The sequence below is a fragment of the Excalfactoria chinensis genome, chromosome Z (assembly GCF_039878825.1).
Source record: "Excalfactoria chinensis isolate bCotChi1 chromosome Z, bCotChi1.hap2, whole genome shotgun sequence".
NCBI classification, from domain to species: Eukaryota; Metazoa; Chordata; class Aves; order Galliformes; family Phasianidae; genus Excalfactoria; species Excalfactoria chinensis.
Window position 1 is genome coordinate 43,290,801 of NC_092857.1, and position 14,149 is coordinate 43,304,949.

At 41.6% G+C, this 14,149-nt stretch overlaps 1 protein-coding gene across 1 annotated transcript; it reads left to right on the forward strand.

Annotated features, from left to right (window-relative positions):
* Nucleotides 1-8,044, forward strand: FNTA (farnesyltransferase, CAAX box, subunit alpha). Its single transcript, XM_072359305.1, has 9 exons — nucleotides 1-158; nucleotides 360-445; nucleotides 1,029-1,143; nucleotides 1,953-2,057; nucleotides 3,797-3,923; nucleotides 4,332-4,480; nucleotides 5,391-5,453; nucleotides 5,696-5,867; nucleotides 7,383-8,044. The coding sequence occupies exons 1-9, from the start codon at nucleotides 22-24 to the stop codon at nucleotides 7,509-7,511; spliced, it is 1,083 nt and encodes a 360-aa protein (XP_072215406.1). The 5' UTR covers nucleotides 1-21; the 3' UTR covers nucleotides 7,512-8,044.
* The last annotated feature ends 6,105 nt before the right edge of the window (nucleotides 8,045-14,149 follow it).

Sequence of the window (14,149 nt, forward strand, 5' to 3'; positions counted from 1 at the left end):
GCCAGATCCCGGAAGCGGCTGATGTACGGCGCGATGGCGTCGGAGGGTAAGGAGGCAGCGGAGTTGCAAGCGGAGGGTGGTACTGGCGTCGAGCCGGAGAGCGGCTTTGGGCAGCTGCTGGAGGAAGAAGAGGAGGATGGCGGTTACGTGCTGTACAGGTACGTCCGGGGCAGCGCAGCGTCCGAGCGGTTGGGCCATGTCTTCCCTGGTACGGGCATGAGGAGGCGTGGGGGCGGGGGCAGTGTCAGTGTGCTGAGGAGGAGGAAGGAGAGATCTGAACACAGATTTGTGTGTTTCATGGTTGGAGTGGCGCTTTAAAAGCATTGAAAGTTTAAAAATATGTATGTGTGTGCTTACAGGGACAGAAAAGAATGGGCAGACATTGAACCCGTTCCTCAAAATGATGGTCCAAATCCTGTGGTTCAGATCATCTATAGTGAAAAATGTAAGTTTTAAACATTTTCTTGAAGATTTTGATTGATTACACGTATATCTTCCTTTAGTACTGTTAAAGCGAGTCTGCATGCTTCAGGTAATGTATTTACTAGTGTAGTTGGCCTGGTAGAGAGAAAATAATGAGCATTTTTGTGTTACAGCAGCTGCATGTGATGTTCTCACTGCATGTTTCACATGTTGAATATTTACGTCAGATGTTAGTAGTCCAGGTTTGGTTTTAAATTCATACATGCAAAGGGGAATTGCAGATAGCTTAGTTGTCATGGTGAAGCATTTCTAGTTTGAGAAGCATATATGAAACTATCACATCTGAGGAAACAGTATGATTAAGTAGCAAGGTACTTTTCTGGTTGTCTTAGATGGCATTTTAAGACATTTATGCAGCTTTGCAGTACAGTGGTATCATTAGCTGTGTTAAATAGAACTGGCAGAGTTATTTGTAGCTTTGTTGTTAAGGAGATGTATTTCAAGTACATAAAGCTGGAAGTGACTTGAGAGGGTTAATAATCTTACTCTTTAATCTGACCAGTTAGTTTCTTATAGCCTTGGATAAGATACTGTTGTCTTTTTAGTTCGGGATGTCTATGATTACTTTCGGGCTGTTCTACAGAAGGATGAGAGAAGTGAAAGAGCTTTTAAGCTAACAGCAGATGCCATTGAATTAAATGCTGCAAACTATACAGTATGGTAAGTGATTGCCTAAATTTTTACCCAAGATTATTTCTCATGTCAGCTAACTGCCAGCCCCTTGAGACTCTTAAAAGGTTTGTTAGTATAATCATAACAACAATTTGAGTTTGTGCAGGGGAGTACTGTCAGTTCTTACTGGGCTTCTAAGATAGCCCATGTTCAGTATATTCCCTGTCTGGTTTTGATTTAGTTGGTTTCATTCATTTTGCTTTGAGGAAGTTATAAAACAAAAGTCAAAATTAGCAGCAAAAAGAACGTTGTCTTGTATGTTATCTAATTTTAAGCTGCAGCATTTCCTTGGCAAAATGGGGAAGCTGTCTTCAGGTGACTTCAAGAAGACTTGTAAAAACGCAGTAGTTACTATCTGTCTGCTATATATATTTGCATACCTAGAAATACTGTGTTTGGAAAGATCCGTCTTGTTTATGGGTAGATAATGAATAAGCAGTGAATTTCTGATATTCAGAGGAAGGTATTTTAAATCATTAATGCCAGCAACTACCCTTTTTATGTTTTTGTTTCACTCACTCCCATAAAAACAGAAAGCTTACGTTATTTTAAGCACAAAACCATGTAGTTTCTGCTGTGTTGAAACTAGTGTGGGTAGAAAGAGATTGACTTGAAACTTATCAGCGCTATGCTAACATGTCATAACCATTCACATACCAGCTGTCCACTGTTCACTGCCTGAGTGGCCTTTAACAGAATTTTTAATTCTGTAGTTATTAGAACAGCTGTGAAGAAAGGCTCCTTTATGAATCCTAGCAATATCTGTTGCAGTGTTTGAATGTTTGACTTTTGTACAGGCACTTCCGGAGGGTCCTCCTGCAGTCCTTGGGAAAGGATCTCTATGAGGAGCTTAAATATATTACAGCAATCATTGAAGATCAGCCGAAGAACTACCAAGTCTGGTAAAACTACATTTTCTTTTCAGTTTGTAGATCTTCTGAATTGTTTGGTTTTTTGCAGTTGTTAGGCTCATTGATTCTAAAATTTGTTAAGCTGATTCTTGCATGTACTGCAGTGACAGCAGCAGAGAAGTTAGATAGACTTGTATCACTGCCAACATGCTCTGTAGCAGTTTGTTCTAAACTTGATCGTAGTAAAAGGTCTTGTTTTCATTTCGGTTTTTAAAATAAGTGTGACAGAAGAACAACTAATGAAAAGACGAACAAAAGGATGGGTGGAAAATATTTTTTATTTTTGTATTGGCTCTTGGAATTTATCCTGAAGTGAATGGGAATTGAGGGTACAGCAGTTACAAACTCAAAGTATGTTTGAGATGACCCCCGGGTCATTCTGCTCCAAGCCTTGCTCAGGCAGGGATACCCAGAGCAGGCTGCCCAGACTGCATCCAAGCAACTATGGAAAATCTCCAAGGAGAAGAACACATCACCTCTCTGGGCAAGTTTACCAGTGGTCAGTCACCTGCTTAACACTGAAATGTTCCCTAGAGCATCCCGTGTTCCTCTTTGTGGCCACTGCCTCTTGTCCTGGCACTGGACCCCTCTGCAAAGACCATGTCTTTGCCTCCTTTGCAGATATTTATATCCCTTCAGATATTTATAGGCATTGCTGAGATTCTCATCCAGTCTTTTCTTCTGCAAGCCATAGAGTCCTGTGTCTCAGCCTCTCTTCCTAGAGAGGTGCTCCAGTCCCATGATCGTCTTTGTGTAGGAATGATTTTCTTGTCCTTTTTGTGTTGGTAAATAGTTTCCAGAGTTAGCTACCATATCACCTTTCTAGGCACCAAGCTGAGGCTGAATGACCTGTAGTTCCCCAGGTTCTCCTTCTGAAGATAGGAATGACATTTGCTTTCTTCTGCTCTTTGAACACCTCTTCCAGGTGCTGCAGTGAGCACAGCACCTCTCCTCACTGGTTCCCCTGTGACTTGGAGGAAGAAGTTATAATCGGTGTGTTCTAGGAACCTCCTCCACTCCTTCTACACTGCAGTGTTGTCCCTTCAACAGATAACTGGGCTGACTGTATTCCTCCAGTGGAATCAAAGGCTTGTGAACATGAGGGTGCATCTATCGGTCTGTAGTGGGTCTTGTTTGCTTCATCTTCCTGGTCAGGCAGTCTGTAGCAGACCCTCACATCACCTTTGTCACATAGTCATGCCCTCACTTTAATCCCAATCCGTGAATTCTGAGTTGGCTCGGAACATCACCTGTCCCTAGGCAGAGCCCCATGCACTTCTGTTTTTTGGCATGGATGGCATCCACCACTCCTAATCTCCTCAGCCTGTCTTTTCTAAAGATCCTATATCCTTCTATTATAACACTCCAGGCATAGGAGCCATGGCACCACATCATTATTAGCATGTGGGACAGGAAAAAATCTATTTATTTATTTTGCTGAGGACTCTGGTGTTAGTGTTGAAGTGAGAATGTGTTACTTCAGATACACACAGCTTGTCTGGAAAAAGATGATTGATAATACGTACTTATATGATTTGTCGCAGAAAATTTATTACTGTGGAAATTTGCATGGTGTATTTCTCAGAGATAAATGACATTTGTTTGTGTATTTCTTCTACATAACACTTCTTTTTGTACATTGTGCAGATATCAAATGCTGCTTTAATACAGAACACACACTCGACAAGTTCTCAGCTACCCTACAAACAGCTTTCTCTTCTTGTCATCAGGCATCACAGACGAGTGTTGGTGGAGTGGCTGCAGGATCCATCCCAAGAGCTTGAGTTCATAGCTGACATTCTTAACCAGGATGCCAAAAATTACCACGCTTGGCAGCACAGACAGTGGGTTATTCAGGTATAGTACACAAAGAACTGACTATACATTACGTATACTCAGGTTGCAGAGTTTGACATCTTAAATGCATCCTGTATGGCATTTAGCATGTTGTTTTTTAAAACTGTGTGGAAATTAAAAAGAGTTGCATTGTATTGGATGATAAAACTTGGATAGAAACTAGTTTTTTAGAAAGCAAGCTGAAGGAGACCTACTACTGTCTGCTTCCTTTTCTGTGTGTGAATTTAATGATTAACTCATTCCCTTGAGTGAAACTGTTATATACCCTCTCTTATTTTCCTTTAAAGTTTGCGTTGTTTTTTTTTTTTTAATGTCTCTGTATTTAACAGAGAACTTATATTTAAGTAGAATATGTTCTAAGAGTGAAGTCTTTTAACTGAGATTTTCTCCGTCCTTCTGTTTCTGTAGGAGTTCAAGTTATGGGATGATGAACTGGAATACGTAGACCAGCTTCTAAGGGAGGACGTGAGAAATAACTCTGTTTGGAACCAAAGATATTTTGTAATTTTCAACACCACTGGCTATGATGATCCAGCAGTTCTAGACAGAGAAGTCCAGTTAGTAACGCTGTTCATTCCCATATTAAGCCATCCCAATTATATGCAAGCAAAGAAGTACCGTGACAGGCCTCAACCACTGTGGGCTTTGTAGTTCTGTTCAGAATGCATCTAGGTGTCTGCTATACCGGTGACTTGTTAAGTGGTACTAAAGCAGCCTGGAGAAGAGAAGGCTCCAAGGAGACCTTGTTGCAGCCTTCTAGTATCTGAGGGGTGTTTCTCAACAGAATGGAGACCAACTTTTTATGGGGTCTGATAGCGATTGGATGAAGGGGAACAGTTCTAAACTCAAAGATTCAGGTTAGAGGTGAGGCAGAAATTTTTCAGTCAGATGGCAGTGAGGCGCTGGCACAGACTACCAACAGAAGCTGTGAATGTCCCATTCCTGAAGATGTTCAAGACCAGGCTGGATTGGGCCCTGGGCAACCTCATCTGCTGGGTGACAGCCCTGCCCACAACAAGGGGGTCGGATACTGGTTATCTTTAAGGTTCCTCTTGCTCCAAAGCATTTAATGTTTCTGTGTGAAGTCCTTACATTCAAGAAGCTCTTCTCAAGTTAGATCTGCTTCCTTTGATCTCTGTGTTAGTGGATGTAGAACACAGTACAATAGGTTGGTGCAATATTCACGATGATCTTAGTGGGAGATTATCTGAAGAACCAGCCTGTTGATTAAAGACTTCAGAAGTGTTGTTATAGAACAGTAGTTGGGATGTTTGATGGGTTGGGATGCTCTCAGTCCTTGTGATGCTGACTGCAGAAGGGTGAAGAGAGGCCCAGTATACTTTTTTGGTAGTGCTGCACATGGAACTGTTTGTCAGTATCTGCTGTCTCTGCATCTGAACACATTCAGGTAATTTCTAACAGAGTTGTTAGTGCTTACCTTCATAAGCTGTTATCTTTTTCTCACAGATACACTCTTGAAATGATCACAGCTGTACCACATAATGAGAGTGCTTGGAACTATTTAAAAGGGTGAGTTATCCACTGTGGGGCAAGCGTGCTTTCAATTTCATTTCTGTTTGGTTGAGCATAATTTTACTTGCATACTACAACATGAAGCTATGCTATTGCTGCGTTATATCTATACTTCCTCCTTACTTCCTTGTTTTTATTTTCACCCAAACTGATCATCAAATACAGGAGTCATAACCAAACCAATACTTCTCATCAGATTTCCCAGTGTTATGTTTCATGACTATTTACTTATATTTCAGGATTCTGCAGGATCGTGGTCTTTCTAAGTATCCAAATCTGCTAGAGCAACTGCTGAGTTTACAGCCCAGCCACAGTTCACCCTATCTGATTGCCTTTCTTGTGGACATATATGAAGATATGCTTGAAAACCAGTGTGAAAACAAGGAAGAAACATTAAACAAGGCATTAGAGGTACATTAGGAGGGCTTGGTTTTGCTTTCAGGGATGCCATCTATTGTTCTCATGTTTTATATTCAGACTAAATGGGATTGGATTTTGTAAATGGAACAGGTCACTTGTTAAGCACAGCATCTTTATGAAGAGGTAGACATCAAAGCCAAATAGTCACAAAGGTCTTGCTTAATTACTTATAAATAGTAACTTGCCAGTTACCAAATCACTGTAATTTTTCTTCACCAGGTCATAAGGGAAGATTTCTAATATCACCTTCAGAAACAAGAAAATTGTTTGAATAAGCGAAGCTTCTAATGCTAAACATATTTTTCTTTGTAAGTTAGGGAATCTTGTTCTCAGAGTACTTATACCTAATTGGATGCTCAAGCTCCTTTTGTACCTAGTTATTTCTATAAAAGCTGATGGAGTTATTTAGAAGGCCAGCAGACACTGGAAGCATCAGTGAGGAGAGTTGGGTATCACACTCTGCTGAGAATAAATGACTCCTAGCAGTGTTTATCTCCACATTCTTTGTATTTGGGGATATCCTTGCAGTGGTTTGCAGTGCAGTTTTTATAAGAACACTTTTTTCACTTTATGGGATGCGCAGAAACTCACTGTGATTAGAGCTGTAGTTACAGTTCTTGCCGGTAGTCTCTGTGTTCCAGAACTGTTCTTTTTCAGTGATTTCCTTTTGCTGTATTCCAGGACCAGTCTAAATAAGGGTAGTTGTACCTCCCATTTAATACCGTTTCAATGAATTTGGGTTTTGCATCTATTTTGGCTTTGAAGCTGCTACTTCTGCATTCTGATTCAGCAAGTGACAATATCATTTGTGTAATGAGGGAATTGGCAAGAACATTTGTGGGCTGTGCGCTCGCTATATAGATTTTATACATCAAGTCCTTTGAGAAGGGTTGACTTATGCTCCATTGTCCAGTCAGGTGAAAATAAAAATCACAATGTGAACCAGTATAGGATCATCTCTAACAAGTTGTGTGAGAGAGTTACTGACTTACTCTGAGAATCTTTACAAGACAATCTGCTGAGATAATAATTATCAATGCAGTATCTCCTGTCAGTTTGTTAGGAGGTATCTCTTGTTCCTCCACTGTTTTTAATCAAGGGTTTACAACCTGCTGTTCCATTCAGAGATAACCAAGTTTGTCAGGAAATTACAAATACCCGGAATTATGCTGTAGGCTGGATAGTCTGGAGCAGATACAAGCAGTAGCTATGGAAAGGAATCTCAGAGGAAGCAGCTTTAACTAAAATCCAACTGGAGATTTTGGGGCACTGTCAGGATGGTTGCCTGCCATTTGGAGTTGGCGTCCATCCGTAGTCATTGGACACTTGCTACAGACTTGTTAAAAACAAAGGAAAAAAAAAAAAAAAAAGAAAAGAAAAACCCTATGTTGCCAAAAATTATTTATAAGACTATCTGACCTGGACTGCCATTGTATTTTATAAAGATAACTGGGAATTGCTTCAGTTTTTTGTGTAAGTCCACGATGTCTCAATTTTCTTCCTTAGCTGTGTGAAATCCTGGCTAAAGAAAAAGACACTATCCGAAAGGAGTACTGGAGATACATCGGAAGGTCCCTTAAGAACAAGCACAGTTCTAACACAGAACAGAGCACAGTGACAGACAAGCAGCAGTAACTGAACTTGGAAGAAATAATGTTAAGCTCTCAAGCTGTTGTAGAAGAGTACTCAGTAGGGGACGTCAACTATTGTAAAATGCATCGTAGTATTCCCCTGGTGAAAGAAGTATTGCTGCAATAAAAGAGGAGTGCAGAGTGCTGCATGGTTTCTTGAGTTGCCTCTACTACTGGTGATATCTCTAGATGTGGGGGGGAAAAATGATTTAAAGCTTAATAATTTTAACATACCAACTAGAGGATTTATTTCATAACAGCAAATACATAAAGCTATACTTGCTATTTATAAAGCACTAAACCAATTTGTCACACCTACTTTGACTTGTTTCTAACAATCATGTCAGATGCTGCAGTAATGACTGCAATTAATGCTCGCATAGGGGATAAAAAGTAACCTACTTCAGATTAGTGCAAGTAGGTGCTGAAGCTGTTTCTCTTATGTGAGAGCAGCTATGCAGTTCTGGCAGCATGTACTGTTGTATGCAATTAATGCCAACTGTCATTTTGTAATAAAAGCAGTTAAAGCACCTGTCTAAAATTTTTAGTGGTTTCTTTTTCATCTTTGGATGTTCATGATCTGTTCTTGGATGCCAACTGAGGTTAAAAATAGTACATCCTCTTCATGTACATGGAGATCTATGGGTTTTTTTTGCTTTTTGGTTTACTTTCTTTTTGGAGGGAGGGGAGTGGGAGGGAAAGGGTTGGCTCTGGTGTATTTGTATCCCAGTAGTTTTCAGTACACTGGATGTTTTCAAGGTAGGCTTGAATTCCTGACTGCACAATCAAGAAGAATGCTTTGAAGATCCTATAAAGTTTGCTTAGTTTTTTTTTTCTTGGAATTCTGTTTAGAACACTGAAAGTGTGAAGTTTTGTTTTGTTTTCAGCCTCTATGACTTCAGATTTCTCTATTACAGATCAGAAATAATTAACTGGTTATGCTACATATCCTCATTCAGCTGGAAGGGAAGAAAAATGTTGACGAACCTGAAGACAAAAGGTCAGGGCGCTAGGACAAACAGCCACATGCCAATATGGTTAAATATAGCTGCGCCCATTTATTGCCCAAAAAGCCATACTTTTATAGCAGACAGACAAGGGTGTTCAAAAATCACACACTAATTGGAGGAAAGCTACTGCAATAACAACCCTAAAACCCCCCTTCAAAGCTGCGAGCCATTCATTCTTTTCCTAGAGGTGTCCTTGGTTCTCATGCTGTTTATCCTGCTCCACAGCTGCTGCTCTGTGAAGTCCTTATCTTGATCCATGGCTGCTGCTCTGTAAAATTCTGCTTGTATTGCAACAAAAACATGTATTGGGGTTCTTAAGGGCGCAGGAGCAGGCAGTCCCCCTGAGCCGCAAAATGAGCCGTCGGGAAAGAAGACTGGCCTGGATGAATAGGGAGCTATTCTTGAGGCTCCAGGAGAATAAGAGAATCTACCGCCTGTGGAAGAGAGACGGGCAACTGAGAATGAATTCAAGGAAGTTGTTAGGATATGTAGAGGTGAAATCAGAAAGGCAAAAGCCCAGCTTGAATTTAACCTGGCCGCTGGGGTGAAAAGGAATAACAAACTCTTTTATAAGTACATTAACAGTAAGAGGAGGACAAAGGAGAATATCCACTCTTTACTGGATGAGGCTGGGAATGTGAACACTGAGGATAAGGAAAAGGCGGAGGTTCTGAATGCCTTCTTTACATCTGTCTTTAAAGGTCAGACCAGTTATCCTCAGGGTACTCCTCTCTCTGACCTGGTAGTCTCGGCTGGGGAGCACGCTAGCCCCCCTGTGATTCTGGAAGAAACGGTCAGAGACTTACTGCTCTAACTGGACTGCCACAAGTCCATGGGGCCAGATGAGATCCACCCGAGAGTGCTGAGGGAACTGGCAGAGGTGGTAGCCGAGCCGCTTTCCATCATCTACCAGCTCTCCTTGTTGACTGGTGAGGTCCCAGAAGACTGGAGGCTTGCCAACGTGACTCCCATTCACAAGAAAGGTTGTAAGGAGGATCCGGGGAACTACAGGCCTGTTAGCCTGACCTCAGTTCCAGGGAAGGTTATGGAACAGATTGTCCTGAGGGAGATCACTCGGCATGTGCGGGATGGCTGGGGGATCAGGCCTAGCCAGCATGGGTTCATGAAGGGCAGGTCCTGTTTGACCAACCTGATCTCCTTCTATGATCTAGTGACCCATCTGCTGGATGAGGGAAAGGCTGTTGATGTGGTCTACCTAGACTTCAGCAAAGCCTTTGACACTGTCTCCCATGGTATTCTCCTGCAGAAGCTGTCAGCCCGTGGCTTGGATGGGTACACTCTCGGCTGGGTAAGGAGCTGGCTGGAGGGCCGGGCTCAGAGAGTGGTGGTAAATGGAGTTAAATCCAGCTGGTGATCAGTCACGAGTGGTGTTCCCCAGGGGTCGGTGCTGGGGCCTGTTCTCTTCAATATCTTTATTGATGACCTGGATGAGGGCATTGAGTGCACCCTCAGTAAGTTCGCAGATGACACTAAATTGGCTGGGAGTGTGGATCTGCCTGGGGGTAGTGAGGCCCTACAGAGGGATCTGGACAGGCTGGAGAGCTGGGCTGAAGCCAATGGGATGAGGTTCAACAAGATCAAATGCCGAGTCCTGCACTTCGGCCACAACAACCCCAGGCAGCGCTATAGGCTTGGGGCGGAGTGACTGGAGGACTGTGTGGAGGAAATGGACCTGGGGATACTGATTGATACACAGCTGAACATGAGCCAACAGTGTGCCTGGGTGGCCAAGAAGGCCAACGGCATCCTGGCTTGCATCAAAAACAGTGTTACTAGCAGGAACAGGGAGGTAATCGTCCCCCTGTACTCGGCACTGGTGAGGCTGCATCTCAAGTACTGTGTTCAGTTTTGGGCCCCTCACTGCAAGAGAGACATTGAGGCCCTGGAACACGTTCAGAGGAAGGCTACGAAACTGGTGAGGGGTCTGGAGCACAGGCCATATGAGGAGCGGCTGAGGGAGCTGGGATTGTTCAGCCTGGAGAAGAGGAGGCTCAGGGGAGACCTTGTAGCTCTCTATAACTTCCTGAAGGGAGGTTGTAGTGAGCTGGGGGTCGGTCTCTTCTCTTGTGTAGGCAGTGATAGAACTAGAGGCAATGGTTTCAAGCTGTTCCAGGGGAGATTCAGGCTGGACATTAGGAAGTATTACTTCTCGGAAAGGGTAGTCAGGCACTGGAATGCACTGCCCAGGGAGGTGGTGGAGTCACCGACCATGGGGGTGTTCAAGGAACAACTGGATGTTGTGTTGAGAGATATGATTTAGCTGGGAAGTATTGGTGATGGTTGGACTGGATGATCTTTTAGGTCTTTTCCAACCTTGATAATTCTGTGATTCTGTGATTCTATCTGCATTACATTCCTCAGTCTTCTTGTTCCTATAGACTTTTTGTGTCTTTTCCATGCATTTATTCAGCCAATAAGTAATTTTCCTCCCACTTAAGGAAGGTATGTTACCTGCAATACAGAACTGTGAGGGACATGAATACCTGTACAAGAAGCCTGCTGTACCTACCCTATTTTCAGTAAACAGCTGTTGTAAACTGTAATCTTAGCAAAGAGCGCTTGTCTGATTTGAAATACTTTCATCCAAAAAAAAAAAAATGTAGAAGGAACAAATAAATAGTAGTATTTATTCCATAATATGAGTGTCTTCCTGATTCTAGACGTTGAAAGATGTTGCTATAATTAAATGATAGGAAAGATTGTTTCAGAAGTTTTAAATATGTTAGCTAATCCTATGTATTCTTCAGATCTAAAGCAACTCACAGGAAACATAATTAATTATGTATCATGTAATTAATGTTTATAAGCTATATCTTACAATGTTTTTGCCACTTTACCAGTGGTAAAGAAGGCATTTTTGTAGAGTTTACAATGTTAGATGTTTAGAATGGACATAAGCTTCAAACTTTTGGCAATTTGTTATCTGCTATATCTACTTACCTAGCTATATATATATATATATATTTTTAACCAGAGATGAATTTCTAACATAGAATGAAGCATGTGTATTTCTACCCAGGTGAACTGAAAGTACACTAAGCCTGGAATACTACTCTGGTAGGAGCATTTTCAAGATCTTCAGTGCAAAGTGAGGTATTTGCCATTACCAGTCAAGAAAGCTCACAAAGGTACAACAGGCATAGAATTGAACATCATCAATTGAAACAGGGTTTGCCTCTGTGTATGATGCTACTACATTTCCCTGTCTTTTATAATGGTTTGACAGGAGTAAGGCAGATGATTCTTCGCAAATACAAGCATCCATTTCAAAGAAAATAATTCATCTGAAGTAAGATGAACTGTGTCTGATGTGATCTCTTTAGTGTCTTATGTCTTTTATGTGCTTCTGCATCAAGTACAGGGGGATCCTCTGATGAGCCTCTTATACTATTATGGTTTCATAACTTTGGGCCTTCTCATACTGGAAAATATGTCCAGAAGTATCCAGTAAGGAGTCATTATCTGCTCACAAGTTTAATGGGGCTTTATGCCAGTTTCACAAGTGTAACAGTACTTGGAAAGAAAATACCTCTTCTCCAAGGGCTGACTTTACCAGAGGAAAAATAAACAAATAGGCACTCCAGAAATGTATCCCAACAGCAAAATTAAACATGAAACCAAGCAAACTGCAACTGCCGAGAGTCCTGATGGAGACTAGAGTTCAGTTAAAAAAAAAAACAAAAAACAAAAAACAAACACTTACTGCATTTAAACAAATTGTCATTTTTCCTTTCAAATCTTTGTGCTTGCTCCTATTCAGATTGCAAAACTCTTTTCACAAGTCACTTTGGTTCTGTGGTAGTCAGCTGCACTCCATAATGCTGAGCTCTCAAAGCTGTGAAAATGATACGCTGCCCAGCCAGCTTGCAGCTGCAGCTACCAAGCCTTTAATTTTAAAATGGCCAAGACACAGTTTTTCTCATTGAAGGGAAAGCCTCACAAAACATGAGTTAACAAAAGCAGGATCTTGCAGTGGAAAGAGCTAGGTGGTTAACATACAGACACTACTACTGACTGCCGTGATCATGGAACTGCTGTGTCCTAAGGGCTCATCAGCAAATCTTACCATCATTGGTTGTATACAGTGATGTGACTCTTGTATACAATTCTACTGCTGCACAGTAGTAGTCTGAATGGAAAATTGTATTGGTACCACTGTTCCTTATAAATCCATGTAACTGGAACCTCGGGTGGAATTGTGTACAAATCAAAACAGGCAGTGACTCTGCAGCTGCAGTTTTCCTGCCTCATGCATGTGAATGGAGAGAGAACATTAACACCTTGGGCCACGTTTCAGATGTTCTCACAGATATGTCATAGTGGGTGCGATATGACGGAAAATGTTCCTCAGCTGAGCCCATGTCCTCTTCTAAACATCTGTGCCTTCTGCAAATGTGTTGTGGGGTAAGACTTTGCAGCTTACGTCATAAGTCTCTGGTTTAGTCTGTGGTTACCCTCTGCCTTTTGGGGTGGCAGCAACTTTCACTAGTATATCTTCCGCTCATCATAAATGGATTTGTAAAACGTGGCAAGAGAGTGTTTGTCTGAGTATTGGCAATCCTTTTTATGTGGCAGTCCAGCTCTTCACTTTCAGTCCAAAGGTGCCATGTATCCTACAGTACTTAGTATTTCTTGTAAGTGATCATCTCTACTAAATATATTCAAACTGAAAATATTTAATCTCCCTGTAGGGCCGTACTGGCAGACTTTTGGTACAATACAGCAAAGGGAACAAAGAGTACCAAATAGCATTTGAAGGTAACATCTGTATTACTTCTGTCTTTGTAACAGGTCCTTTTCAGAAGTCTAACGCTCTTGGCCTGCTCTGTATACTTCTGGTCATGAATAACATTGCCACTTCAAGGTACCCTGTGTACTCTTTGATGAGTACACACTGCATAGGAGTCAACTCAAGGCAGATGAACAGGGAATAAAAACAATGAAGAAAGGAGTAGAAATCTATAAAGCAGACAGCCACCTGTTTGTCTCCGCAATAGCTTATCTAATGCTGAAATGTTCAAACAGGGGTGGTCTGTTCCTGGCAGAAATCACAGTTTAAAACTGACACGGCCATATTCTCTATTCATCTCTTCTCTGTTCTCAGTATCCTTTTATCTTAATCAGTTGACTTAGGAATATGCACCCTTCAGATATAAGACATTTCAAAAATAAGGAGCCTATTTTTGGAGCAGAAATGATGCTGTGGGGAGAGGAATGCTTCTACATGTTCTGTGCCTCCTTGTAGCTGCTCTGGAAACAAAAGAACAAATAATACAAAAGCATTGCAGTACAGCATGTAAAAGCTGCACATATTTACTTAGGAGTCTATATGTGTCGTATGAAGAGCTGAAAGAAGTTTAACCAGATGTAGGTATCTCAAGTTATCTGGATTTGTATGTAAGGTGTCCTGTGCAAACTCCTTCGTGCTAAGGCTCTCTGCAGTCCATTACATGTGTCACCCATCAGTGTTGCTCGGGAAGCCATGTAAGTACAAGGGTAAACATACATAAGATTTTCTCTTTGGGAAATTAGAATCTTTGCTCATTTTCCTGAGCATCACTTTTGGTGCACAGTACAGCAAGTGGATATTCAGTCGCTAGATGGCAGTGTG